The sequence below is a fragment of the Catharus ustulatus genome, chromosome 4, assembly GCF_009819885.2.
Source record: "Catharus ustulatus isolate bCatUst1 chromosome 4, bCatUst1.pri.v2, whole genome shotgun sequence".
NCBI lineage: Eukaryota > Metazoa > Chordata > Aves > Passeriformes > Turdidae > Catharus > Catharus ustulatus.
Genome location: NC_046224.1, coordinates 29,482,802 through 29,508,769, shown reverse-complemented (window position 1 = coordinate 29,508,769; position 25,968 = coordinate 29,482,802). Strand labels below are relative to the sequence as shown.

Below are 25,968 nucleotides of genomic sequence, written 5' to 3'. Positions count from 1 at the left end.
ACAATGCTGACTTGGGAGAGCAAGAAACACAGATCCATCATTAGGAAAAGTGAAAAAGTTGGTATCTCTTCACTCTGACAAGATAAGGGAAACAGATGTGTGCACTTACCAGCACCCAGGGCAATATCCATACCCACCTGATCATACTCCGAAGCTCCTGGGTACAAGGGCCAGCCCAAAAACAGCTCTGCAATGACACATCCCAACGACCACATATCGATTGCTTCACAAAAAGGTAAACCGAGGATGATTTCAGGGGCTCTGCGAAGGAAGAGGTCAGAAAACATCAGCAAGGGGAGCAGAGCTCTCAGCTGGCATTGGGCAACTGGTGCCCATCGTGACACTCACAGAGCTGCCACCAACGAGTGTCACTGCTCTGACAGAGCTGAGGGACACACTGTCACTGGCATAGTGCCTGCTAACCAAACATCAGTCGGTGAATATTTATCCTTACAGAGGAGTACTGTGACCATATACAGCCAAGAGATAGCCCTAAGTTTTGCAGCAGTTTGTAAAGGAGAGAATTACCCCTGCTTTCATCCAGCAAGTGGGAATATGAAGGCACCCAATCAAGGCCCCCACTTGATGCTCTCAGGCCTGGCTCGCTGTCCTGTAGAGAACTGTGCAGACCCCCTGAAGTGAGGCATCCTCTGTTCACACAGATCCGTGGGTTCACAAACAGCCAGGCATTAAATAATCATTAAAGGACTGGTATAAAAGGATTACTGACTTTTTAAACAAATGGCTGTAACAATAAAACAGAGAAATAATGTAATTAGATCTATTAGACCTAAGCCTTTTCCTCAGGAGGAAGTAGCCAAGAAGCCTTCCTTTCCCAGCCTGTCCCAGGCACCTGATTAGATTTCCTTCTCCTTTACAGCCCAAACAGCCAAAATGCAGCAGCTCTCTGGTATGCATTTATTGCCAGCTCCAGGAGATGCACCAAAGCACCTCTGCTCCTTCCCCTACCCCTTCCAGGGGGAACTTGTCCCACTGCCTTGGAGTGATTGGAACCTTTCTCCACTGATGCTGAGAAGGTCTGTAGGATGAAGTTAGATGAACTTCCTCAACTTCAGTAGCCAAGGTGAGATGAGATGAATTCCAACCTACATACCCCAAATATGTTGCATTTCAAAAACTTGTCTGAGAAAGAACCAAAAATATTTTCCAAATACTGAAAACCTTATACACACTGACATCTTCCTTGCTTATCCCACCTCTGCCTAGATGTCTACATGCAGTTATGTGACACAGCTCCTATTTTAGGATCTCCTAAAGCTTCTTGCAACACTTTGAAAGTCCCAGCTTCTGGTTTCATGGGATGTACAGCAGGAAGAATAACTTACTTTCCCATACTCCTCTAACTATAAAGAAAAAAAAAAGAGTAGACGATAGATAAAAGAAACACACACTGCTTTAAAACTTTCATCATTTTAAATATAACCTTGGGATTTCTTGGGCCCTCATGCATATTTTGGGAATGCCTGGGGTTGGCTATTGAGCAAATCAAGTGCCACCATCCAAAGCTCGAAATAGGACCCATGGTTCCCAGTTCCCCATCTGTCATCAGGATAAGATCTGACACTAGTGAGATCATACTAAGGATTACCAATTGCAGTGGAAAATATTATGTTTTAATCACGCCATTACATAGTCATGTCAAGACAAGCCTTGAGCCAAGAAACCAAGCAAAATGGTAATTTTTTTCCAAAGAAGCAAAGACGCCGTAGCAAGAATCCGTGCCCCATCTTCAGTCCAGTTTTGGGGGGACTTGTAATGGTAAAAGTCCCAAAATACCTCTTTTTAAACCAGCAATGTAGAACGTAAAATTACAGGAAATTTTGGAATTTTAAAGTTAGAATTCTTTGTGCCATTCTCACAAAAAAAAAACCAAAAAACAAGTCAGAAACTTAAAAAGTGGCTACCTTTAGTCCTTCTAGCTTCATCTATGCTTGTCACTGTCATACCCTATTGCTCTTCAGCCCACTGTGACAAACTTCTTATTCTAACACAGTCTCTCTTCATGAACAAAGGGTTAATTTTCTTCTTTTCCTCCCTATTCCCTCATCCCATCATCCCATCATCCCTGTCATCCCTACACACTACTCAACACCTAGACAAAATGCAGAGAGAAAAAGACAGCTATGGTGACCTGAATCTCATTACTATGTAAATCCTGCATTCAAAGCCATCTGCCTCTCCCTGCCTGCCTTCCACATTGTGAACGAAATGTCCCTGGTCACTAATGAGAGCTCAGCCACGAATCGCCTGAACTTCAAATCCCTCCCACTAACTCAAGTGGAGGGATGGACTACAGGAATATTCCCAACATGATTTTGTGCGGAAAACTCCCTGTTCATAAAAAACACTTGCACTGCTGTCATATGCAACACACACTTCCTTTCCTCTCTCCCTTTATGCTGCCAACACCTTCAGACCCCTGTAAGAAGGGAATGACCCAGAATTTGAGGTTCCAAAATCTGTATTTTCTTTTCTCCTGATTCTGTGGCTGTGCAGTGGGTTTTTCTGAAAGCTCCAATTCCTGGAGTGCAGTAATTAGAAGAGAATTATTTTTTTACATGCAGAAGAAGTGTTCCATCTTTGCTATTGGGAAGAAAAGCACGAATCAGTGTCCATATAATTTAAACATATAAAATGCAACTAAACAGAACACCACTCATGCTATGAATTCTAACAATGGTGAGAATGCCTGTGAGAAGGGGCTAGATGTAGGTGATATAGTGCACTTGCTGTGGTTTTCTTCCAGCTTTCACATCATTATTGAGATTTTTCCATGGAGAGGGAGTGACCCCAAGACAAAAAGATTCTGTTACCTTAATTAAGCAGTCATTGAAACACTTCAAGAACAACAGGCAGTGGACACCACACAGGATTCCAGATTTTCAGCCAGCAGATACCTCCTGTTTGCTGTGTGAAAGAGGGAGCTGCAGTCATCAGGAACAGTGCTCTGCCTGCTTGAGATGGCCAATGCATCCTGCATTTTGGGGCAGGATGCTACAAGCTCTGTATTGACATAATCTGTCCACTGATAAAATACCTTTGAATCTCCACCATGGTGGATATTGTTCTTCGTGCTCAGTTATGGATACAAACATCCTTCTGCACATAGTATCTAATATGTGCAACTCCTCTCTTTCTTAACATAAGCATATCAGTTTTCTAAGACAAAGTGAGATCTTGACTCACAGAGTTCCACAGGCAACCTTCTGCTTTCAATAGCATCTTAATTTAGCTGTTTACAGCTTGATTTTCCTTCATCAGGTTTAAATTTGTCACCTCTCACTTCATGTTCATATAGATTAGTCTAGAGGTGAAGACAGAAGTGATTGAATCCCCTGTCCTTCAACACAAGCTGTTTTTATATCTCTGCCCTATTCTCCCATGTCTGCAGCAGCTTCTGGCTTCTCAGTGTACCATCCCATGGATGTTTCAATCCACTTCCACTGCCTGACCTTACAACTCATTTTCCTGACATAACTGCTTGGAGACAGGCTGAACAGACCTAGAAAGAGTTAAACACAAGGATATTCCCCAGACTTATTTTACACTATTTGCAGAATGCTTTTGCATTCCAGTCTTCCCTAATCTTAATATTTTGTTTTCTTTTGGAGTGACACGAGGCATTTCAGCAGATGTTTTATCTGGGAGATCCTCTGAGACATACAGTCCTTTCTCCAGAGAAACTGCAGTTAATTTAGGACATAGAATTATGCAGAAATAGTTCATTTTTTGCCTTCCAATGTTTACTGCCTTTCAGTACTGCACTGATATGGCACAATGTTTTCTGTAATCTAGATCAAGTCCTTTAAATGCTCTCACTCTTTTCTGCAGCCTAACCTAAGTAAGGTTAGCATCTACATGCTTGAACCAGCACTTTTTACAGATAATACATTAAATAACTCTGGTCCTAAAATGTGCATGCAGCCCACTCCACAACTGACCCTTGTTTTCCTAAAAGCACTCAGATTTAGCTCAACAATAAAAATTGTGTAATTCTCTTTCCCAAAGTGAAAGAAAACAGTTTCCATATCTTAAACGTTTCTGTGTGGAATTTCTGTGTTCTGCAGCTTCTAACACTGTGTAACGAGGGAAAATTCCCTATGAAAGTGTGCACATCCGAGTACTGCAATCATAAATCAGAAGGACAATTCACACGGCAGCAGACCCTCCCAAACAGCATTGAGATCTTCAACAGATCTCTCCATGACTGCACAGAAAAGTATTTTCTGTACCAACAATACAGGTTTTTTAACACAGACTCACCAAACCTTCCTGTTGTGGAGAGGATCTTGTCTGACAGCACACAATGGAGCCAGCTGCTGGATACCTCAACACATGCAAGAACATCCCCATTTCCCACTCTCCGCCCATTTGCTGGCTGTGCATCTGCAACACTCTTGGCTCAGTAACTCCTGCCTCCAATAGAAGACACTCACACAGAAGGAAAACAGAAAACTTTGCCCTCCTGTCCTTCCTCTCCCATGAGCTGCCCTCGATGTCTTCCAACAAGAGGCACTCCCCTTCTGCATACACAGGCACAACCTGTTCTACAGCTCACACAAATCTCCTCAGCACAGACCAAAGGGTTAGAAACCACTTGTCACCAGCCTGGGAAAGACTGAAGAACCCTGCCAAGAGCCTCTATCTCCAGGACAAAAGCAGTCATCCCATCCTCACTTCCCACATCTCCTACCCCTCTCTGACCAAATTACTTGCCTGAACAGCAAAGGGTGACCTGTTCCTCAGCTCAGCAGTGACTCCAGTCAGTCCCCCATCCTTTGGAGCTCAGCTTGAATGTGCCTGTGTACACCAGAGAGCTGCTGGTGCTGGTGCCCCAGGGTCCCTGTGCTGGCAGCACCCGCAGGTCCCCAGAGGTAGAAGTGCCATCTCATCATTTGCTTGCACCTCACACACGACCCCGTCCTGCTTTCAGGCCTGCTGCTGGCAGAGTATTTACTTTAGTAACCCTGCTTTGTGGCAGGGTAATTTCATTGTCTGGTGTTTCTGTCAGGAAAATTAATTACCAGTCTAGCTCACTGGCTTTTTCACCCACACATCATAGGACATTAAAAACAAATGCCAAAAAAATTCATTTCCACAGACTCGGATTCAGAGAACTGGGCTCTTTCTGAATTTTAAAATTTCCCTGCAAACTGCCCTCCTCAGGGGTAATTTACCACCTCTGGTAGGATCCCATGGCCAAGTGTGATAGTCTCAGCAGAGTCCTTCATGGACAAGTATACACATCAGACAAAACTGTAACTCAAAACTTGATACTTGCTGGCACCTTGCGCAGAGAGTGTTCCTGCTTCCAGAAGAGGGCTGGGGGCCGCTGCAGGCAGTCCAGACAGACCCACACAAAGATGTCTCTGAGCTGGTACACACATCTCCTGTCTCACTCTGCCTGCTTGTCTCACCTTCTAAAGCCCGAATTCCGGGAAGCAGCAGCTTTCACATCTCTGCTCAGGAAACCCTGGGCAGAGGCAGAGAGGGAGGAGCTGAGCTCCTCTGCCCAAGCAGGGATGCACTGACCAGCTGCACACCCACGGCTTCACCCCGTCAGGGCTCATGCTCTCTCATGCACCAAAAAACCTCTTGTGAGGACAAGGAACTGCATCCTTTGTGTGTCTTACAAAGGGGTTTTTATTCAAGTGCTGGAGCTCTATCCTCCTCTCAGATGAACCCTTTCTTTGGCATCTTTATGGACTCTTTCTCATACCTGTTCACTTGATTCTTTCATATTTTGTGGAGGTGTCCACCTTTTATTGCCATGTACTGTAGAACGCAGAGTACTTTTAACTCCTAGATAACAGAGGTGGAAGGCACAGAGAAGCTTTTTTTTTTCCTTTGTACTTCTCAGACTCCAAATAATTTCTTAAGTGAAGGGATGTAAAAGGAGACAGGCTCATATTCGGGAACTAAAAGGTTACAGTTGCTATTTCCCTCATCCCTCCACCTCTCCACTCACACAGACACCCCGGAAGGGATGCAGACATCAAATAGGGATGACCCCCAGACTAAGGCCATCCTCTGCTCCAGGGCTGGGCATCTGCAGAATTTTGTGTCTGTGATAAAGACAGCCACCAGGGTCAGAGCTTAACACACCTACCAGCACCAACAAGCTCCTGCTTGCTACTCCCCATCCCATGCAGTGGACAGGAGAGCAGCTCTAGGCCCCACTTGTGTCACTCAGCAGGGAAATGCTGGGCTCACCCTCATTGCTGGACTTCTGCATTTCTCCTGCATCCCTGAGCGAGGGACAGCCCTGAGAGCCAAGACTCATCCCAGAATAAGTAGGCACACTTTGCCTTTCAGATTCCAGCATAAAGTTCCAACCAGGAGAGGTCAGTCAACACAGGGTTATTCCTGAGGGAGGGAAAGGACCACAGAGGAATGCTACCCAATTGGTCACAGAATGCTGTTTGCCCACAAAGATGTACTGGTTTGAGTGGTAAGAAAGGACAGTGCTACTACAAGGGGCTTCTAGCAGGCTCTGTTTCTCACCATCAAACACAGCTACACCTGGTTTCTGGGAAGGACTGTGGGTGTAACCAGAACCATTTCCAGGGCTGCCAGGCCACCTGTACAACCACCACTAGAAGGGAGCTCCAACATCGCACTTTTTACATTGTTCTTGCCCATTCCTCAAGATCAGTCTGCAACACTTCAAAAAATATCTGAATCAGCTCAAAAGACTGAAGCTGGATCCACTCAGCCCTTGGTGATGGTTTATGTCACAGGACATAAATATAAACTGGAGGCTGGTAACCAGTGAGGTACTGCAGGGGTTTATCCCAGACTGGTCTCATTTAACATCTTTATGCCTGATCTGAGGAGGAGGCAGAGAGCAGTCTCATCCAGTTTGTGGGTGATGCCACACTGGAGAGACCTGGCCATGTACTTGAGGGCAGGGCTGCCACCCAGAAAGACCTGGACAGGCATGGGCTGATCGGGACCTTCTGAAACACAGCCAGGAGAAATGCCAAGTCCAGCCCCTGGGACAGAGAAGCACTGGTGACAACTGAGGAACTGCTCAGCTGGAATAGCCATGAGAACCTTGACTCAAGGGGCAGTGGGCTAGAAAGGAAGACCCTGGCAGCAACAGCAGCAACAGCCTCCCTGGAACAGGGCTAGCAGACTGAGATACGTGGTAACCCACCTCCAGCCACATCTGGACACCATGTTTGGTCTGGGGATCCCAGTGGGCAGGTGAACTGGGGCAACCTTAGTGGGAGGAGGGAGAACCATGGTGTCCTTGACAGCAGCCTGCCCGTCCTCCTCTGCCATATGGAGAAAATGATGCCAGGTTCTTCTCTCAGGTGGGTAGCAGAAGGCAGAGATGACAGACAAACTGAAACCGAAGATCCCTCTGGGAATGGGGAGTACACCTCCACTGTGCAGATAAATGAAGCAGCAGCACAGGCTGCCCTGAGAGACTCTGCAGTTGCTATCCTTGGAGGCTTTTAAGAGCCAGCTAGATGAAGTCCTGATCTTGACCTCATGGCAAACTCTACCTTTACCATCAGGTTGGACTAAATGACCTCCCAGGGCCTCCTGTCACCTGAACTTCTCTAAATCTGTAAGGTCCAGTAACCATACATTTCTCAATAGGAAGGTCATCAAGATCCTCCTACACACAGGTGAAATCCTACACAGCTGGGAGTGTTTCCTGTGGTACAGGTGCAGGTCCCAGGGTGTTTTAATCAAGTGTACATACACACAGTTCTGTCTTTTACAAACAGAGAGCAAGTTACACAACAATTACCTCTGAACTTGTCTGGAGTAATTATCAACCAAGTCTCATGAGCCTGTCTTTGCTAGCTAAGGACATTTAATAGCAAATAACTCATAGAAGCAGAACAGACAACCCACCCCAGCCACTGCTCATGTTCCACCAGGGTGCTGACTGGGAAAGGTGAAAATACTCCAGAGGATGGTGTCAAAGGCAGACAGGGCTAGCCTGAACCTCAGGGAAGTCACCCACTCTCTCCTTGCCCCCGTCCTGGCCATCCAAGCAATGCCTGTGTCACGCCTGGTGAGCACTCAGCTAGCCTGTCTTAGAGACCTCCCATGGTGGAGCATCTATAAACTCTGCTGTGCCCCAAAGGACCTTACCCTTTGTAATTTTAAGGAATAATACAGCTGTGCATAGCTGACTTTATGTCATGCTTAATTACAACTTGTTGTCAATCTGGCATCTATGTAATACATATGGAAAAACATAATTTAATACATCTCACTTGACTTTGCTTATACCTGGCTTTCTGCCAGGCTGCACCTCCTCCCTCTCCTCACTCTGCATTGGCCTCAACATATACTCAGTACCTATAACCTTGTCTCTTTTTCTCTCTTGCTCACTATGCCTGTCTTCTTTTTTTGCTTCATCTTTTCTGCACTTCTTCCCACACTTAGTGGGGATATCCCACACACGCACCCCCTACCCCTGTGAAGGGGGTGCACACCCTGCATCTGGAAACACAACCCTATGCTGCTATGGATTTGCATCCTTCTTGAAGAATGGGGAGTCACAAAGACACATATCAGGCACTCCAATAGGATCCCCCTGCTCGCTGCCACCATCCACACGAGGCTCTTGGAAAAAGCAATTTCCATAGGTTAATCCTGGAAGACTTTCAAGTAAACTGCACTGTGTCATCCCTATGCACCTTTCTTGGGATTAAGAAAGCTGGATTCAGCCATGAACAAAGCCTGGGTTTAAATGGGGAGGGAGGGGTCCCTGCTGGGAGGCTCTGCACCTCTCTGCTGTCCTACATACATTGTACATACACACTTCATTTAGGTTAGGGCCTTGAAGGAAACCTCCTGCTCTCTTCAGCAAGAGCATGTGAGAAAATAAATGACTGAAGCCCAGAGCTGGAGAAGGCAGTGCAGCTGTTTGTGGAAACAAGACAAAAGATTTAGAAACATTTGCTTTTTTTCCCCCCCTCTCCTATGTCAGGCTGTTTACAGAAACCAAGGGATGAAATTTTGCAGACAAAACCACTGAGAGCAGCCTGTCAGTCTCGAAGGGAAGGAGAAAGGGAGGGAGAGGGAGAGGGAGGGGAGCGTAGGCTTCTTTCAGGATTATGGATCATTGCTAAATTGCTCTATCAATTATTAAACCCATCACTCAAAGTGCAGTAACCAAAATATAGCAGATAAAGCCTTTCTCATCCACTCTACCAGCTGCTCTCCTCCTCCTAAAGCCAGAGGGGAATGAAAATTCCCATAGTTTATATTTTATACAGATAATTTTCCCTGTGTCTTGAAAATAAAAGATTTTCCAGATAAGGTACAGTGGAACTGAGCCTGTGGCAGGAAGATATTAAAGGAGGAATTGCCCTTTTGACTAACAGACTTAGGAAATAAAACAAAATCTCTCCAATCAATATGATTTCTTAATAGTGACAGGTTAAAACATTTGTCTATGAATAAATGAAGAAGCAGGCCTCAGCCATCAATACCCGTTAGTTGCTGTTTGCTACTTGCCACTGCTGCTTAACAGATCTGAGATCAACTGCAGGGTGGGCACGGTCCCAGAAAAGGACAGGACAAAGGGGCACGAGGCACCTGGTCTGGCCAGTGGCTCTGTGGAGAAGGAAACTGCAGCTGTGCATCCAGGGGGAGACAGGAAGCCCTGGGCAAGCAGTGCTGAGAAGGAACCACACAGGGGTATAACCAGGACTTGACATCCAGCGGGAAAGGCTTCCATGTGGCTATCAGGGTCTGGATGGACCTAGCAATTCTGTGAGCTTTTAGCATGCACTTGCTGGAAGCATTTACCACATGCATCATCAGAAGCAAATACATGCCTGAGTCCTGGCAAGGGCCTGGCTGCAGCTCAGGTTAAACATGCACTCATGTGTTTTGCTGAACCTGAATCCCCTAACAAGTCCTCGCTGTGATTGAGCTGGAAATCATAAATGGCAGAAGAAAAAATGCTAATAAGCAAAATAATGGAAAAGAGAGCCAGGTCATAAGTTTGACCAAGAGCCTGCTAAGCTTGTCCCAGCCAGGCATTTTTGTACTTCCCTGGAGGAAACCCTACTGGACTGACCACAGTCATGCTCACCTCTTCACACTCAGAAATGCAGGACTCCATGAACTTGAGAAGAGGTGCACAACACAGAGCATCAGGACCATCACCCCAGGGGTCGACAGCTCCATGCTGAGCCAGAAGCACAAAGACACGCACAGGGGGTGATGCAACAACAGCTACATTCAGCACAGAGTGACCTCTGGTTGTTCTCCCAAACAAAGGGCCATGCATAGGGGGAGGGCTCGGGCTTTCCCAGGTTATGGAAGAAATCAGAGAAAAGAAAAATCATAATTTGAAAACAAAAGCCCTATCCATGCCAGGCAGTGAATGGGTGAGCTGCAACGTATTGGGTGCAGAAATCCCCTGAAGGAGGCATCTGAGCAAGAGGGGAAGAATGCCAATTATGTGCTCCCATTCATGCCACTGCAATGAAAGCATAATTCTGACTCTGCTTTCTGACCCGCAGTATGCAATTTATGCAAATCCAAGCTGTTCTCTGTTTCCCTCAGAGCCAAGTGTCCACCAGTGCCAGAGCTGGCTCTAACTTTTTGTTTTCCTTTTCAAATCTATTGTTTTCACTCCTGAATATTTAAGACTTTTTGTTGTTGCTGTTGCATTTCTTTGGAAATGAAATAATAATTGAAAAAATCCCACAGCACATAGAAACAAACAAAAGTTGACTTCTCCTCTCTCCAGCCATCCTGCCATGCTCAGTTCCATTCCAAGCCCTTATCGTCCCAGCCCAGAGACTTGCCACATACTGGCCAAGTGAAGCTTCTCATCTGATCTGCAACGTTCCTGACACTTTTGTTCACAGTAAATACTGAAAGTTGCACCAAGTGGCATGGTGGTTTTTATAGGATTAGCCCAAATACTGAGCCAACTTTCAATGCAAGGCTCCAAAAGACTTCTATCCCTGGCAAACACGGATATGAACCAGACTCAGGCCATGATCCCAAGACTGGCTTCACAGAACAAGTAGCAGGTCTGAGGCTAAAAATATCAAATTACTGCAGCCTTCCTTTATTTTTTTTCCTTTTTTAAAATCATGTCTACTGGCTGCCTTCATTTTTTATAATTAGAAGAAGACAAAGACAAAAATAAAGTACTTATCCTGCCTGCTCCTTGGAGAAAGGAGCATTGCCCTTTACTTATCTCTGAAGAGCCACACAGACTTAATATTATTATTAGCCACAACTATTTGTATTTCTGTAGCACACAGAAGCCCAGCAGATCCCGGAGCCTCACAAAGCTAGATGCTAAAACATGCTAAGGGACTGTGTCTGCTCCAGAGAATTGATGATCTAAGACGATGTGTGGTGACAGGGGAACAGATTGGCGGAGCAGTTCGCCCAAGATCATACCGTGAGAGCACAGCAAAGCCAAGAAAAGAAGCGGGGTCCTTGTGAACAGTGTGCTGTATCTATCAGACCATGACTTCGACTTATTATAGCAGGGAACAACAATAATAATACACGGATTTGAAGGCTCTTTCGAAAAAGATTAATATTACTGAGGTAAGGTAGATTTTAAGTAAAAAGGACCTGTAGATACCACCCAGCAAGACAGCAGCCATGCTGGGAACAGCACATGAAATCCAAGGCCCACTTTTAAGCCCCGCCTGGTGAGACACAGCACCCTGCCTACACTCTGAGGATCTGCCTGGTCCACACAGAAGTTTAAGGAAAAGCCTGGGAATGCCTGCTCATCTGCACATGGAGATCTGTGTGGCAGGAAACAGCAGGGACACCTCGGAGCTGCCCCAGTTGGCTATTCCTGCTGCAAAGAGTTGAAAATTTCCCCTTTCAACTCAAGCCCTACTTGAGACAGCATGGCTGGTGGAGCAGGTGTCAACAGCAGCAAGGGAACAGCACAGATTGCAGGAACACAAATCCACTCCGAATTTAATTTATTTTGTTACGTTTATATTAGGGCTAACATCTAAGTAGAGCCCTACTGTACTAGAGGATGTAAAAAATTGTATGAAAACAGTCCCTGCTCTAAAAAACTTGCAACCTAATTTGGAATCTCTCATCACCCTGAAATAAAGCTCAGCATCTGCTAAGACAGGATCTACAACCAAGACTGAACAAAATGCACTGTGGTGGCCACTATGAGTCTAGATCCTGCAGCTACCATATTTTAGGGCCAAAGACTGCAATTGCTCCCTTGTCCAGAGATGCAAGAAGGCCCTTGTAGCTGTAGCAGAAGAACTTTAACTGTTAATGTCACACATTTTAGTGGAGCCTGAAAGAAAACCAGGATATCAGCAAGAATGCAAGTGTGGTATGGAAATAGTCCCAAAGGAACCATGATGCTTGAGGGACGAAAGGCATATCTTCAGAAGGAAGACTTTTTTTAAAACAAAGTCTTCTGCAAAAGTTAATTCTTTATTTAAAACTATCACACAGAAAATTCAATTGTTCTCTAACGCATCTCTGTACCAAATCAGGAACCTAAATCCAATCATTAAAGTGTGAAGCTGATGAATTTAAATCCATAGTAAGTGCAAATTTCAACACAATTCTAAGTAAGGAGTCGTTCCCAACACCTTCATAACATGTCAACACATAGTCATATATTTGTTTCTGGGACTCTTCAAATGTCTCCTTTTACTGTTTCATTTTTTTCTTGCCAAAACAAATTCTTAAAGCTATCCCGATGTTCTGAAAAAACATAAACATTTTTTGCATGTTAAAATCTAAGGTGGCTATGACAGAAATTTTGGAGAGACAAATCTCGCAGGAAAAGAAATATCATACAAAAGAAACTTTTCTCTATGCACAAGGGGAATCTGAACTGATTCCCATCTGATTAACTTCTAATTTGTCCTTGGATCACACTGCAGTATGGATGTCATTTTTTAATTTCACTGTTTTGTAAGCAGCCAGTACTGTCCTTGTAAAGGGTGAAGAAATCCCCATATATCAGGAAAGCTTTTGGCTGAGAGGAAGTTTAGTAATTACTCCAGAGAAATAAATACAACAATCAAAAGTACTTCCCAGGACATGAAGGCAAAAGATCCACCCTTTCTTGAAAGAAGGGGCTGTCTTATGTATACATTCCTATCTTCAATTATCGTGACTGCCTGTAACATTTAGCTCTCTGTTAAGTCAACTGCAGGGGTCAAGAACATTTCCTGGCATTCTTCACATTTTTTTTACATGTTGCAGTTTTATCTGGTGGGTCTCATATGCTTCCCCCTGAAATGCCTGAACTGAACCCTCTTCCTCCTGACAGAGGAGTTCAGGCTTTGTAAACTTGACTACAGCTTTCAGAAGCCTCATCACTTGAGAGCTGTGTTAGGAATTTGTGAAAACAGAGCAGGTTTGGCTTTGATAGGTAAAACTGCAGCACACTCAAGCAGCAGGACCAACGCGTCCCTTTAACGACACTTTCATCCAGTTCTAAGCCCACGAATTTATTGCCTCAATGTCTTGGAGCTTCCCTGTGCCTCCATCAAAAAACCTCAGCGTACGTTTCGTTACCTTTACTGCACCCTTCCCCAGCTCTATCCCTGCAGTCCCCTGACACCCATTTTAGCTGTGGAAAGCCGTCATTTTGGTTTAGCTGGGGCTATGACAGAGCTAGTGCTCCCAGCACACCGAGCAGGAGCCTCCAGCTGGGCAGGACAGAAGGGGCAGCATGAGGAGCAGCTCACTGCCCACCCGGGATTTACTACCAGCACACAGCAATATTTAGGGTGCAATAATAAGGTGGTGCACCAGTGCTTTACCAACAAACAAGATGGGGAAGGGAATAACTGTGTTTCCTCTGTTGTTCTAAGGGAAGGTTCACCAAAAGGTTAGCGAGAAAAAAATGTAGGCCCATCGATCACTGGGACAGCTACCCTAGAAAGGTTACCCCGTGTTCCTGCCTCATTTTTCACATCTATAATTACCCTGCCACTTCTCCTCACATCCCACCCATCGCCAGGCAGCAAATGCCAACCACTGCTGCTTTATTAATTATGTATTTTGCTCATGCCCATTGTCGCCGCCCCACAAGATGCTACAGCAGCGACAGGATTAAGTGGTACAACTTCTGTGATCTCCGCAGGGTGGCGTGGTCAGGGAAAGGGAGCTTGAGGGCTTTCCTGTTTTTCCTTCACCAGAGAGGGGAAATGACCAGCTCCATGTCCCATGGAGGTGGGATGGAGGTGGGAGGGATGCAGCTCTTTACATCTGTCCTGAGAGACGCAGAAGCAATGTAGGGGCATGTGAGGGAAGACTGCTTCCATTCATGAAGGCTCAGATTTCTCTTGGATCTTCATCCAACTGAAACAAAATGCCAGTATTGCTGAACATACTTAGCACCTCCTAAAGTGCAATCCTACTCTGAACAGTGCCTGTCTAAAAACAGCAACACCAGGCTCCTTGTTTACTGTGTCTTCCTGATGCCCGATCTGAATATCTCAGTTTAAAAGGAAAAAGAGGGGGGAAAAAATAATTATCTACCAGTCCAGTAAACCCAACCACGGCTTCAAGAGCCACTGTGGACTCATTTCTTGCATATTTATGCTCACAGACACAAGCAGCCAAATTAAGAGTTATGCAGAGATGGGCAGGGGAAGTGCAAGACAATGATTTGAAGACAACAAATTTGCAGCAAACTCGATATGTTTCTACTCAAAGTACAGCATCACATTTCTGATTCAGGGGAGCTGGAGAGTTTTGTTTTTTTTTTTTGCTTTAAGGAAGCCAAAAATAGCTTCCTTTGAGAACATGTATTCTGTAATCACCACTTCATCCTTCAGCAGTATTTCTGGATCCAAGCTTTTCAGTTGTAGAATAATAGTAAATATGTATAAAATAGGGAAAACTTCTGCTTGACTGAGAAATATTTTCTGGTTTTGCTTTTCTTCTGTCCCACCAGAAACTACAGTTAATTTACGTTTACAATTCAAAAATATTTATTTTCTAATTGTAACCATTTCTGTGATAGAACTCAGGGTTTATGCAAATTGGAATAGAAAAAAAAAACTGCTGACAAAAGCAAAAAGATTGCATGACAAAAGCCAGTACAATGACACAGAGTTGCATGCCTGTTTTAGACCCCAGAGAAGTTCACACCCATTGAGTGGTAATGAAAAAAGAAACACCCTGGAAAAGCCAGGAATAGACTCAAGAGGAAATTAACTACAGAATTTCTCTTGAGAAAGAAACCTAGAGCGATAGCTTCTGCAGTTCTTTGACCCTGTTGAGCTTGGAGATGCTCACCTTAGGATCCTGATAGCAAAGTACTCAGCACAAGCAGGATCCAGAAAAACCAAAGAGGTGTAGTCCTCCTTCACTGGCAAGGAAAACCAAAGCATGGCACCTGCTGGTCTGCTGCCCTTCGAGCCTAATTCACTGTGTCAAAAGTGCTGCACTGTTGTGGAGCTCCACCATCCCTGAGACTGGAGGTGATCCAGGCACCTCTGCCAGACTTGGCTGATGGCTGAAAGCAAAGGAAAACCCACCAGAAGCACTGACTTTTTGCACTGATGCCCATCCCACATACAGACAAGGCATGTGTGGCTCCTGACCAAAGAAGTCAGAATTATCATTGGCAGAAAATCTGGACCACAGAGTTCCTTTGAATGCAAGAGAATGAAAGCCAACTACACCCTCCATCCATACCCCTCGTGCTGACTTCTCCAGTCAGGCGTGGTTTACAGTGGTCCTCTTTCTTCCAGTGGAGAGGGACAGTGTCAGTTGCCTGAATCTGTCAGGGAACACTGACTTGTCACATGAGTCTCAAGACTGATACTGTGCCCACGGGTGGTTTGTTGGACTAAGAGGGAAGAGAACCCTCAAGAGTAACCGGGAGATTACTTAAAACTTCTGGTTTTGACACTGCCTGTGAGATCCTTGGGGGCATCAATAGAAGAGCAGGAAGTGCCCTTATTGTGAGAAAATTTATGAGAAAATGTTACTATCTCATGTATGATCAATTAAAAAAATCTAAAATTTAATGATGGGAATTTTCTTGCCCTCCTGATTAAGCCCATTTACATTTTTTTCAGGTTGATGATTTAGCAGTAAGCTGGGGCATATGTACTTGGGGACACTTCTTGGTTGTTTCTTTGAATTCCATTGTTTACTTATTTGTTACAAAGAACAATAAACTACAGGGTAAAGAGCCACATGTTTTGGAGTGCAGCAACAGCCACAGACCCTTCAAAATTGACATGGGTCCTCTGAGGATCTGTCTCACTCACTTTTAGAAAAATCCCTACTTTCCCACTTTTCCTTGAAGCAGCATGCTAGACGAGGGAAGGATTAATTAGCTGATGTTTCTAAAGCTCTTTGAAGATGAAAAGTGTTATTTTTATTTTCAAGTCTCACCAAGTAGAGAAAAAAAATCAAAAAAGAAAAGGCCAGAGAAAGACTTCTGCTGTTTCCTACAGAGAGAGGTCTCAGGACTGAGTTCCTGTAGAGAGACACTTCTCCAACACCACATATTGACCAGCAAGCCATCACCACAGCTCTTCCTCTGAGCAATGCACTAACAGGGGCTCTGCCCAGTTGCCTATTTTCATGGAACATATAGAACTCAATAACACTGAGACCTCTCCCCCTGCACCAAATTTGTTGAATTTGTTCACCAAATTCAAAACTTAAGGGGAATGAAGCAGCTGTGTGATCACACACACTTCGTTTTTGTAGAAAAACTAACTAAAAGCAAATGAGGAAGGCCCTTGAATACAGATGCAGAGTGTCCGGCTACCCAGAACCCTGGTAGGCTATTTTTTCCTGAAGTGTAAATTACAGAAGTGATTTGTCTTTCTTTAACACTTTGTACCTCCTGTTGGACTTTCTGTACGTCTCTATTTTTTTTTTCCTCCTCTTTGGCATCACAAGGATGCACTCAAGCAGTGGAGGCTTGTTGTGGGGATGACCAGGATCCCCTGGCAGCTGGAGAGCAACAAGAAGCTTACAGGTAGGGTGCCCTGCCCTAGGAAGACGAAAATAGCAAGAAGACAGACAGGATTGCAATGTATTAGTCAAGCTGTGCTTAACACCCAAGACAAGGATGACAATGAGCTGTTACAGGTCGGGCCTGAAATGAGCTGGAAAGCAAGAAGGGAAAGACTCCAGTGAGTAGCCCATTTACAGCTCCTTCAACTCCGTGATCTCATCAAAATCTCACCACCACCAAATATAAACAGGATGCTTGCTCTGAGTTATCCTGTTAGGTAACACTGAATATTCATCTCACTGATGCCTAAGGTCCAGCACCAGATATATTCCTTCCCCCTGATCAGGCAGAGCTGGTGGGACCTGTCCTGAGCCTGCTTTCAGAATTCCTCTCCCTGCTTTTAGCTCAGCAAGGCACAATGTGCAAGAGCTGAGAGGTCCTGCAGAAAAACAGCCATCTGGTGAAGGGGCAGGAAGAACCAGTTAAAAACAGAGTAGCTCCACCATATGGAGAAAATAATTCAGTTGGGCAGTGTAGGAAGAAGCAAACCCTATTATAATAATTGTGTTGCCAAGTGATGTTGCAGACTTGTTTTTTTCCCTCACGGCTTCTGCACTGATTAAGAACACAGCTTCCCCCATAATATGGCACAATCCCCACAGCAAGATCAAACTGTTCCACAAAGTGACTTGTGAGAATATCAGGTTAATACCAAAATGTACACGAACTGAGCATGGAGACAGGAGCATTGCACCCCCCCTACCACCTTGCTATCCCTCTATTCTGAGTTAAAACACCAAGACTTTGGGATAAGCCAACCTGGTTGAGCTGGATGACACGCCAAGGAAAGCCGACTCAGACTTAGCACAGGAGACAATTACACTAGTGACAAGCTAGGTTTGGAAAACTTCTGGCCCACCAAACCCAAGGACAGGTAATGCAAACCTACTTGGGGCTAAGGTGCCTCTCTTCCTACACATGGGAATTCTGTCTCCTCTGTAAACATCCATATCATTCAGAAAAGAGTAACTTAATAAACCCCTGATTATGAGCAGGTCCTTCTAGAACAGCTCCCCTTCTTCAGGTTGTTGATAAAAATGTGCCAGGTGTGGCAGGTCCAGAAATACTCCTTCCCCTGCAGACTGAAGGTGACTCCTGCCTGGAGAACACACTTAATTCCCCCACAGGACCCATTATGACTCAAGCTCCCAGGGTCCTGCAATCAAATTATCATCACTAAGAGCTATGTGCAAATGCTGAGTTTCCAAGGTCCCTCCCTGGCTCACCTGGTCATAGGGGGATGCCTCTGTTGGGAATACATTGGGCAAGGGATCCACTTCCACTGCTGCTCCCTGCCCACTCTCCACAATGCCCCAGCCAGCAGCGCAAAGTGAGGGGCTGGCACCGTCTCCTCGGCTAGCACAGGCTGCTGCTGAGCCCGGCACACCAGGCAGAACAGATGCCAGGCTAACTCTGGGGCAAGGACAGATCCAGATGTCAAGACAGCCATCCCACTTTTTTCTTTGTTTCCAACCCCCACCCCCTTGCCCCTTTCTTCCTTCTCATCCATTCCCATGCTGTGGCTTTCCACTGGCTGCATTTATTTCCAGAGACATGCTTGTAAAACAGAGATATTTCCTTGCTTGAGCAGCCTTGCAGCTTCCATCCAAAATGGATGAACCCACTCATGTCTCCAAGGGCGTGGAAGACAGAGAGGGAAACACAGCCTCTTGCTGCAGACATCTTTCCCAAGAAAGCAAAATCCCAGACTGAGGCCAGTTAACATATTAGTCATTAATTCTGGATAAAAGGAAACATATTTGCATGGCCCTGCTTAGACAAGACTGAAATCTCAACGTGCCCCTCCCCCCTCCCTGCTCTCCTTTAATACCTTATTAATATTATACGGCAGCACAAGCCAACATGCAAATAGAGCTCTATGCAAATACAGCTCAACGCAAAGACAGCTGCACTTGGTTCAGTGCGTTACTGCAACTCCAGAGGAATAGCCAGGGGAAAAATAAATCATATAGATGATAGAGAAAGCATGTCTTAGCTTCCAAATTTCCAGGGAGAAAGCCATGTGTGCACGTCTGTCAGGGCAGGGTTTACCAAGTTTCATCAAGGAGATAAGGTAGTTAATACTTTGCTTAATTAGAGGCTGCAATGTTCTCTTTGGGATGCTGAGAGGATTGCCCTCTTAAATATCTAAGGCTCTGTCTTGCAAAACCTAATTCTAAAGTGGACTTAGAAGTACAACTCTGCTCACTTAAAGGAATAGAGTCAGCTTTCCTTTACATTATTTCCAGTACATTATTTCTCTGTTTAGTATTTCACATCAAATATACTTAGTTTCTAAACAGAAGCCTTGTTACAGGTTTTCCCTAAAGCATAGGCCTGCAAACAGAAACCCTGAATTTGAAAGTCAATCACTTCCATTCCTTCCCTAGCACTGCTAGCAGCATCGCATTAATTGCTGCTGGCAATCAACAGGTCCCCAGGTATAACACTGACAAGGGGCAGAAGTATTTCAACCAAGAGTATTGAAGACAATGAACAGAATGAAAATTTTACTTTGACACATGTTGTCTGGCCCTTGGAGCAGGATCGAGATAGATCAAGGGTGCTCTCAGAGCTGCTGGTAACTGCCATAGCTGCCTGCAAGCAGAACGAAGTTCCACTTGACTCTATGTGAGAAGCCAGCCAGCAGGTCAGTCCTTAGGGTGTGGGTGGTATTAGAAAGACTCAAGCATTTTCAATTTCCATGAAGACAGCCGTTGAATTTTCAGAAACTTTAATATATCCAGGTAAGGCAAGCGCAATTTATAAATCCCAATTTATGGCTGGGAAGACTAAGAGATGTAGCAGAAAAATAATTACAAGTTCACAGAAGCAAACAAGGAAACAACTTCCTTTGTCCCAGTGTTGTATGTTAGCCAAAAGATCATCTTTGGATACAAGTGCCAAGTTTAATAGTAATGCACATCACTACAATTGGTGACCTTGCATTCAGAAATCCTTCTCGGCTGTAAAGGACAGCTGAGAACGCATTAAGGTCACTTGGACCACTTTTTGAGAACAAGTAGTCCAAGGAATGTGATTTTTGTTGAAGAACTATTTGGAAATGAGGTTCCCAGCTGGAAAGTTCATCTGCTAGAAATGGCAAAGGAACGAGGGCATCTGTCTTGCCCAGTAAATACCGAAACAACATGTCCCTGCTCTTAGCATAGGAACCGTGAGTCTCCAAGGAGCTGGAGTACAGGAAAGAACTGAGCGGAACACCTTGCATCCCTTACAGCTGACACCACTTCATCAGTGAGCCTAAAGGAAGGGCTTGCAGAAGTTATCTCCACATGCTTCTTCCAGGCACTGGATTTTAGATTTTTTGCAAATAGCAACTTCAAACTGAGAGAGGGAGAAGGAAGTTACAAACCAATATAATAACTGAAATATTTACAAAGCAACATCCTGTCTCTGGCGATCATTGATTCAAGCCCAAGATGTGTTACTTTGCTGTTACTCCATCTATTATCCCACATACTGTTTTTTTATTACAGATAACACTATAGATCTATACCTTCTCCATGGGCAGGGCTTTTATTTATAAATATCCATAGGCAGACATCTGGCATGTAGCAATACATCACAAAGGACCTCAACAATTTTATTTTTATTTTTAAAATCTCGGTGTAACCAGTCTTTTAGCATTTTTCCTTCTTTATGTAACTGAGAAAGGGCTGAGGTGAGAAGGATCCCACACAGAAAAAGAGTTGGCTTGCAATGCAGAAGAATGAAAGCACTGCTAAGAAAATGAGAAGACAGCTGGCTGCCACAAAGGGTGCCAGACCTCATCTCTAAAATTAAAAAAATCTCATGTTCTGAGGAAAGCACCTAGTCTTGCCCTTGAGTAGAAAATTAAAAAGCAAAAACTGGAGCACACCATATTACCACTGGTGCCCAATAAAAACCTTACACAAGTTGAGTTTCAGACTGAACCCTACACATGTTGGTAGTTCCTGACAGGCTTTATTCTTCGGTGCTTAGTTTAAAGACCTGAATGAATGGAGATCAAAATATGGCTAGTCAGCAGCCAAGAGCTGGACCCACCTTACAAGAATAGTCACTTCTGGTAGCACAGTTGGGCAGCCCTAGAAAGGCCAAAGCCAAGACAGTTACAGGGTTGGCTTAGCTCTTTACTTAGATACCACCATCTCTCCAGACCATGCAAGACAAAAAATTAAACAGGCATTTTACCCCTGCTCCAGCACTGGTCATGCTACCAAACTCCGCACCCTTCCTGTCTGCATCGCCAGCAGGAGCTTAACTGTTGTGGATTGGAGGAAGTCATCCTGATTAACAGAGATGAGGAACAAAAAAGTACCAATACAGGCAACTCCTGTGCAGCTCTAGTCAGACATCAAGAGCAAGTACCACCTGCAGTCTTGGAGTCTCACCTCCATACAAAGCTTGGGGAATCAGAGCCCCAGCCTGGCTGCTGTATGGGCTACAGTTTCCAGATACATCTCCTCCTGGTGGCACTGCTGTTTTAGCCAGTCTCTGCCCCTAAGCCCAGATCCCCTGCTGCTTATGACAAGCTGGTACAAATTCTCAGCAGATCATGGGAGGGTAGAGTGGCTCTGACGCGCCAGGGAGGCAAGGAGTCAAGATGGGGAGGGGAAGCAGCAGTGCTCAGGCAGCCACTGTCACCGAAGGGCACATTTGTGAGCATGCCCCAAAAAGACAACTTGGTGAGCTCAGGACCAAGCTATCACACACAGGTATGTAAAAATCAAGCCAGAGCAATGAGCAGAGTGACAGAGATCAAAGTGGGGGAACATATCATCAGCCCAGGACTCATTTCTCCTACGCTCCTGGCACCGTGGTCTTTTAGGTGGTGCTCGGCACTTTGGACATTAATCGCAGATGAAGGGTATTTTGTCTCTCATGAAAGAAAAAATCCCCCAGAAGGCAGCCTGCCAGAGCAGGCTGTGATTCACCCAGCACCCAGAGGAGGGACTGGCAGAGGCATGTACCTCATAAGGGATCCCAGACCTTGTACTGTACCCCGTCCTCGCCCATGGAGCCACCAGGCACGCGAGCTTGGCTTTTCATATTAGTGCATAGTAAATTAAATATTTTTCTTTTTAAAAGGAAGTGGGGGAATTTCATCACCTCTCCAGTTTCCCAGCACTTGCATCTTGAATGTGTTTCCCACCAACAGCACCAACAATGCATTTCATGTTCAGAAGGCAAAGAACAGCACTGAGAAGAAAATGGAAAATTTACCACTCCTGATCAGGTAAGAAATACAGGAGAAAAACATCCCAGTCAGAAGCACTTTGGAGAAAAATCTCTCATGCTTTACCAACCTCTTCCCAGATTGCTTCCGTTTACAAAAAAAGCCAGTAACAACAACAAAAAAATCAAGCAATCCCCTGTCATTGATGGAATTTTGAGAAATTAGTTTTGCACCTACTTTTCTTGAATTGCTTTAGCACTGCCTTGGGAGTTCACATACTACTCCAGTCTTTGCAGATTTTTCTTTCAGACATATTTTCTCCCTGGCTCTGGGCCAAGCCCTGGTATTCTTTTTACTTGGGGGAAGTCCTCAGGAAAGTCTGTCACAGATTTGTTTCAAATTATGGGTCTTTGCCTGTAAAGATTCATCTCTTCCCATCACTGACTAGCACATGAAAACAATCAAGATCTGGTTGTTGGGAATTTAGCAGGAATGCAGAAATTACCTAGCTGTGGCAACCTTGGCCTCAACCGGCTGTGAAATAACCTTCACACTCCATGGGTCAAACTGCAAGAAGCCACCTGAGAATTCATGTACACTGTTATCGATACTAATATGAGAATCAACACTTATTTCCCCTGTTCCCATTTTCCTGGAAACTATGATGACAAGGTCCCAGGCAGCAGCTCCCTTTGCTCATCTGGTGGGCAACCAGCAGAAGGTGGAAGCAGACCTTCTCCCTCACTCCCCATCCTGCTGTGCCCCTGCCCAGTCACCCCCAGTTCAAAGTCGCCGGAGGCCTTGGTTCTTATCATGAAATGTTCTGCCAAATCAAATGTAAACAAATGACATGCACAGTTGACATGGCAACAAAGCAGCCCTGCACGCAACGCGGCAGCATTTAACTCTGCCGGGCTGGGCACAAATTTGCAGAAGAAAGATCAGAGCCCATAGGAAACTGCAAAGGTAAAGGACAGAATCTTCTCTAGATGCCTGGATAAATACACTGCTCAGCACCCAATAAAGAACAGTCAGACCATCTCCTGCAAGATGTCTGAAAATTTCCATGCAGTTTTGGATGGAATGAGAAGAACTCCAGAGCATCACACATGCTTACAGATCTCCAAGTCCCTCACAAAGGAGTCTAACATTTTAGATCAGGCTTTCCTACTGAAGACTGGCAGCATATCCCTCTTCCATCATGACCTACCCTTGTCTACAGGCTACTCTCAGAAGCAGAGTTCAGGTATTCACCAGACACACAAAGATGATAAAAACCAGGTGAGTGAAAGGGCTCAGGGAAGGGATGCAGTAGCACACTGGTACAACCACTTGGTATACAACACCGCATTATTTTCCCACTTTCTAATCTTCCCCCAAAATACAGCTCTAGGCACATGTAAGGTGTAAGAATAAAAGTTACCACTGCACCCTGGACGGACTCATCCTGTGCAGTTTCATCAGCTCCTTTATATTAAGTTTGATTCAACAGAAGCTTGGAGCCAAAGGTGGGTATTTAACTGCAAGCACTTTGGTGCAGGGACTGCAACAGTGTGATTTGACACTTCTTTTCTCTACAGACCTCATAATCTTCTAATTTTAGATGCCCAGAACAATTTTCATGCTTTGACCTAATAAAAAACCATCATGGGCTGCAAAAGAGCATCTTATTTTCTGTTCCAGGTATGGGGGGCACAAATCCCCACAGAGCCTGCACAGGGTATAAATTCTTTGGAAACCTCAACATTGGGAAGTATCTTTTTTGGAGAAAACTACTTTGGTTTCACCTCTGTGAGGGAGGCTTGCAGTCTCTGAGTGCCCTTCCAGGCAAGCCTAGCAAGGCACATCAAGTCTGCAAGGCAAAGCCCCTTTAAATAAAAGCAGCTGCTGATGTTAAGATAAGCACCCAAGCAGTAAAAATAATGAAGCTGGCTCTTAAATAATGAGTGCTGATGGCCCCCTCTGCTTGCATTCCTAGTCTAATTACTTACATGGTTAGCTCAGCCCTATATGCCTTTCAAATGCTGCCATTTAAAAATGAAAGTTAAATCCACTTGGAGAGGACAAGAACTAATGGGAACTACAATATGTGCACATTGCTGCTAGAGGTGAGGGTCCTGCCATGGGGGCCTTTCTCCTGCATCTCTACTTTCAACAGAAAAGCACTATTTAAAAATCAAATGAGTTCCCAGCTTACAGACAGAAGAATAGCTCTTTAAGATGGAGGAATCTGCAGCTTTTGAGCTTGGGAATTCAAACTGTTGCCTAATCCACGATACTGTGAGACCTGGGTTATGGTGCTTATGCCAGGGAATGCAGGAGGAACAGCTCCTGATGGTGGAGCCACAGGCTCAGGACACAGCCCCACTACTGCCCTTTGCCGGACCTCCCTCGGCTCTGCCCAGCTCCAGGAGGGCACCTGCAGCATCCTCACCTTGTGTGGTCCATGGCCCAGTCACATCCCAGTCACACAGACAGGCCACCACTGGGAATGGACACGTAGGTGAAATCCCACTAGCACATCCTGAGGGTTCCTGGCACAGTTTCCAAGGTCAAATTAAACAGGGTTAAGGGTTGCTGAAGGGAAAAATGAAAAGAAAAAAACCCCACAAACCCCCAAGAATGAGACAGGACTGCACATACTGAAGGGGATGAGGAAACAGCAGGAAGAGGAGCAGATAACGGTTTTGGTGAAGAGGTCAGGGCCCAGAGCATCATCCCATCACCACAAGATGGGTGCCCACCTGAAGAAAGGCTGCAACCTCACAGGGTAGCACCCCAACTGATATCTCATATGTGCTCTTCCCATTTAGTCTGGCACCAACATTTTGGCTCCAGAAGCAACGAATTCTTTCCTGAAAATTTATCACAGGTCTTTATACAAGGCTGCCAGAATAATTTTTAGACACTTACCTAACAATATCTGCTTTTGCCTCAGTTGTTAAAGAAATAAACAGAGGCTGGAAAAGAATCAGTATGGAAAAGGGGCCTCTGCTTTGGAGAAACAACAGGACGAGTGAATGCTGCCCTGCCTCAGAGACAGGCTAGCGTGACAACAGTGATGGATTACGGAGAGGGATTGCTTCTCAAAATGACGTCCAATTACTCTTCATGCCCAATCAAATTGGTTTTAAGTTATCCCTCAAGTGAAAGAAGCATTCCTGACCTGGAAGAGAAGGCAGGGGCTTTGTGTGTAAATAAATAATTAGAAATAAACATAGGCTGATGGTGCGGTTGCTGGGGTCTATCAGAGAAGAAATGAGAAAAAGCAGCAGTAATGGATTGCTTTCTGTCTCACATCTGTGAAAATTTTTCCTGAGACCTGTAATTTATGACAGATTGTTTTTATCAGCCACTAAACAATGATTTATAGCATTAATAAGCAGCAATAGGTAAGTCCCCAAATATGATTCCCCTGTGTACTTCCCCATGACAGGCATGGAAAAGATTTTCCTTTCTAATAGGAAGAGTGAATCTCACAAAACCATTAGCACCACTCAGTAACCACAAAAGCAAGTCCTGTGTGCTTGTCAGGGACACAAAAACAGTTTGCAGCCTGCTTTGTCCCCATCCCTGAGTGCTTGCCCCAGAGCGAGGAGGAGGGAAATGATGGCTGGGCTCACTCACGAGGGCTCCTGGCTTGCAGTGTGCTTGGGGATGCTCTATGCCTTTCGGAAATGAAGCACCAGCTACACATCTATGCCACTGCATGTATTCATTGCAGGCACTACATGTCTTCAGTGCCAGTTTTCCTGAAATTAGTAAC

At 45.0% G+C, this 25,968-nt stretch overlaps 1 protein-coding gene across 4 annotated transcripts in view; it reads right to left on the bottom strand.

Moving 5' to 3' along the window:
• The window catches only part of HIPK2 (homeodomain interacting protein kinase 2), a 127,793-nt gene that overhangs the window by 33,353 nt on the left and 68,472 nt on the right, over nt 1-25,968 (bottom strand). For all 4 annotated transcript variants that reach the window (XM_033057748.1, XM_033057751.1, XM_033057749.1 and 1 more), the window contains exon 3: nt 138-261. In XM_033057748.1, coding sequence (XP_032913639.1) covers nt 138-261 — 124 coding nt within the window. The remainder of the gene's footprint in view (nt 1-137; nt 262-25,968) is intronic.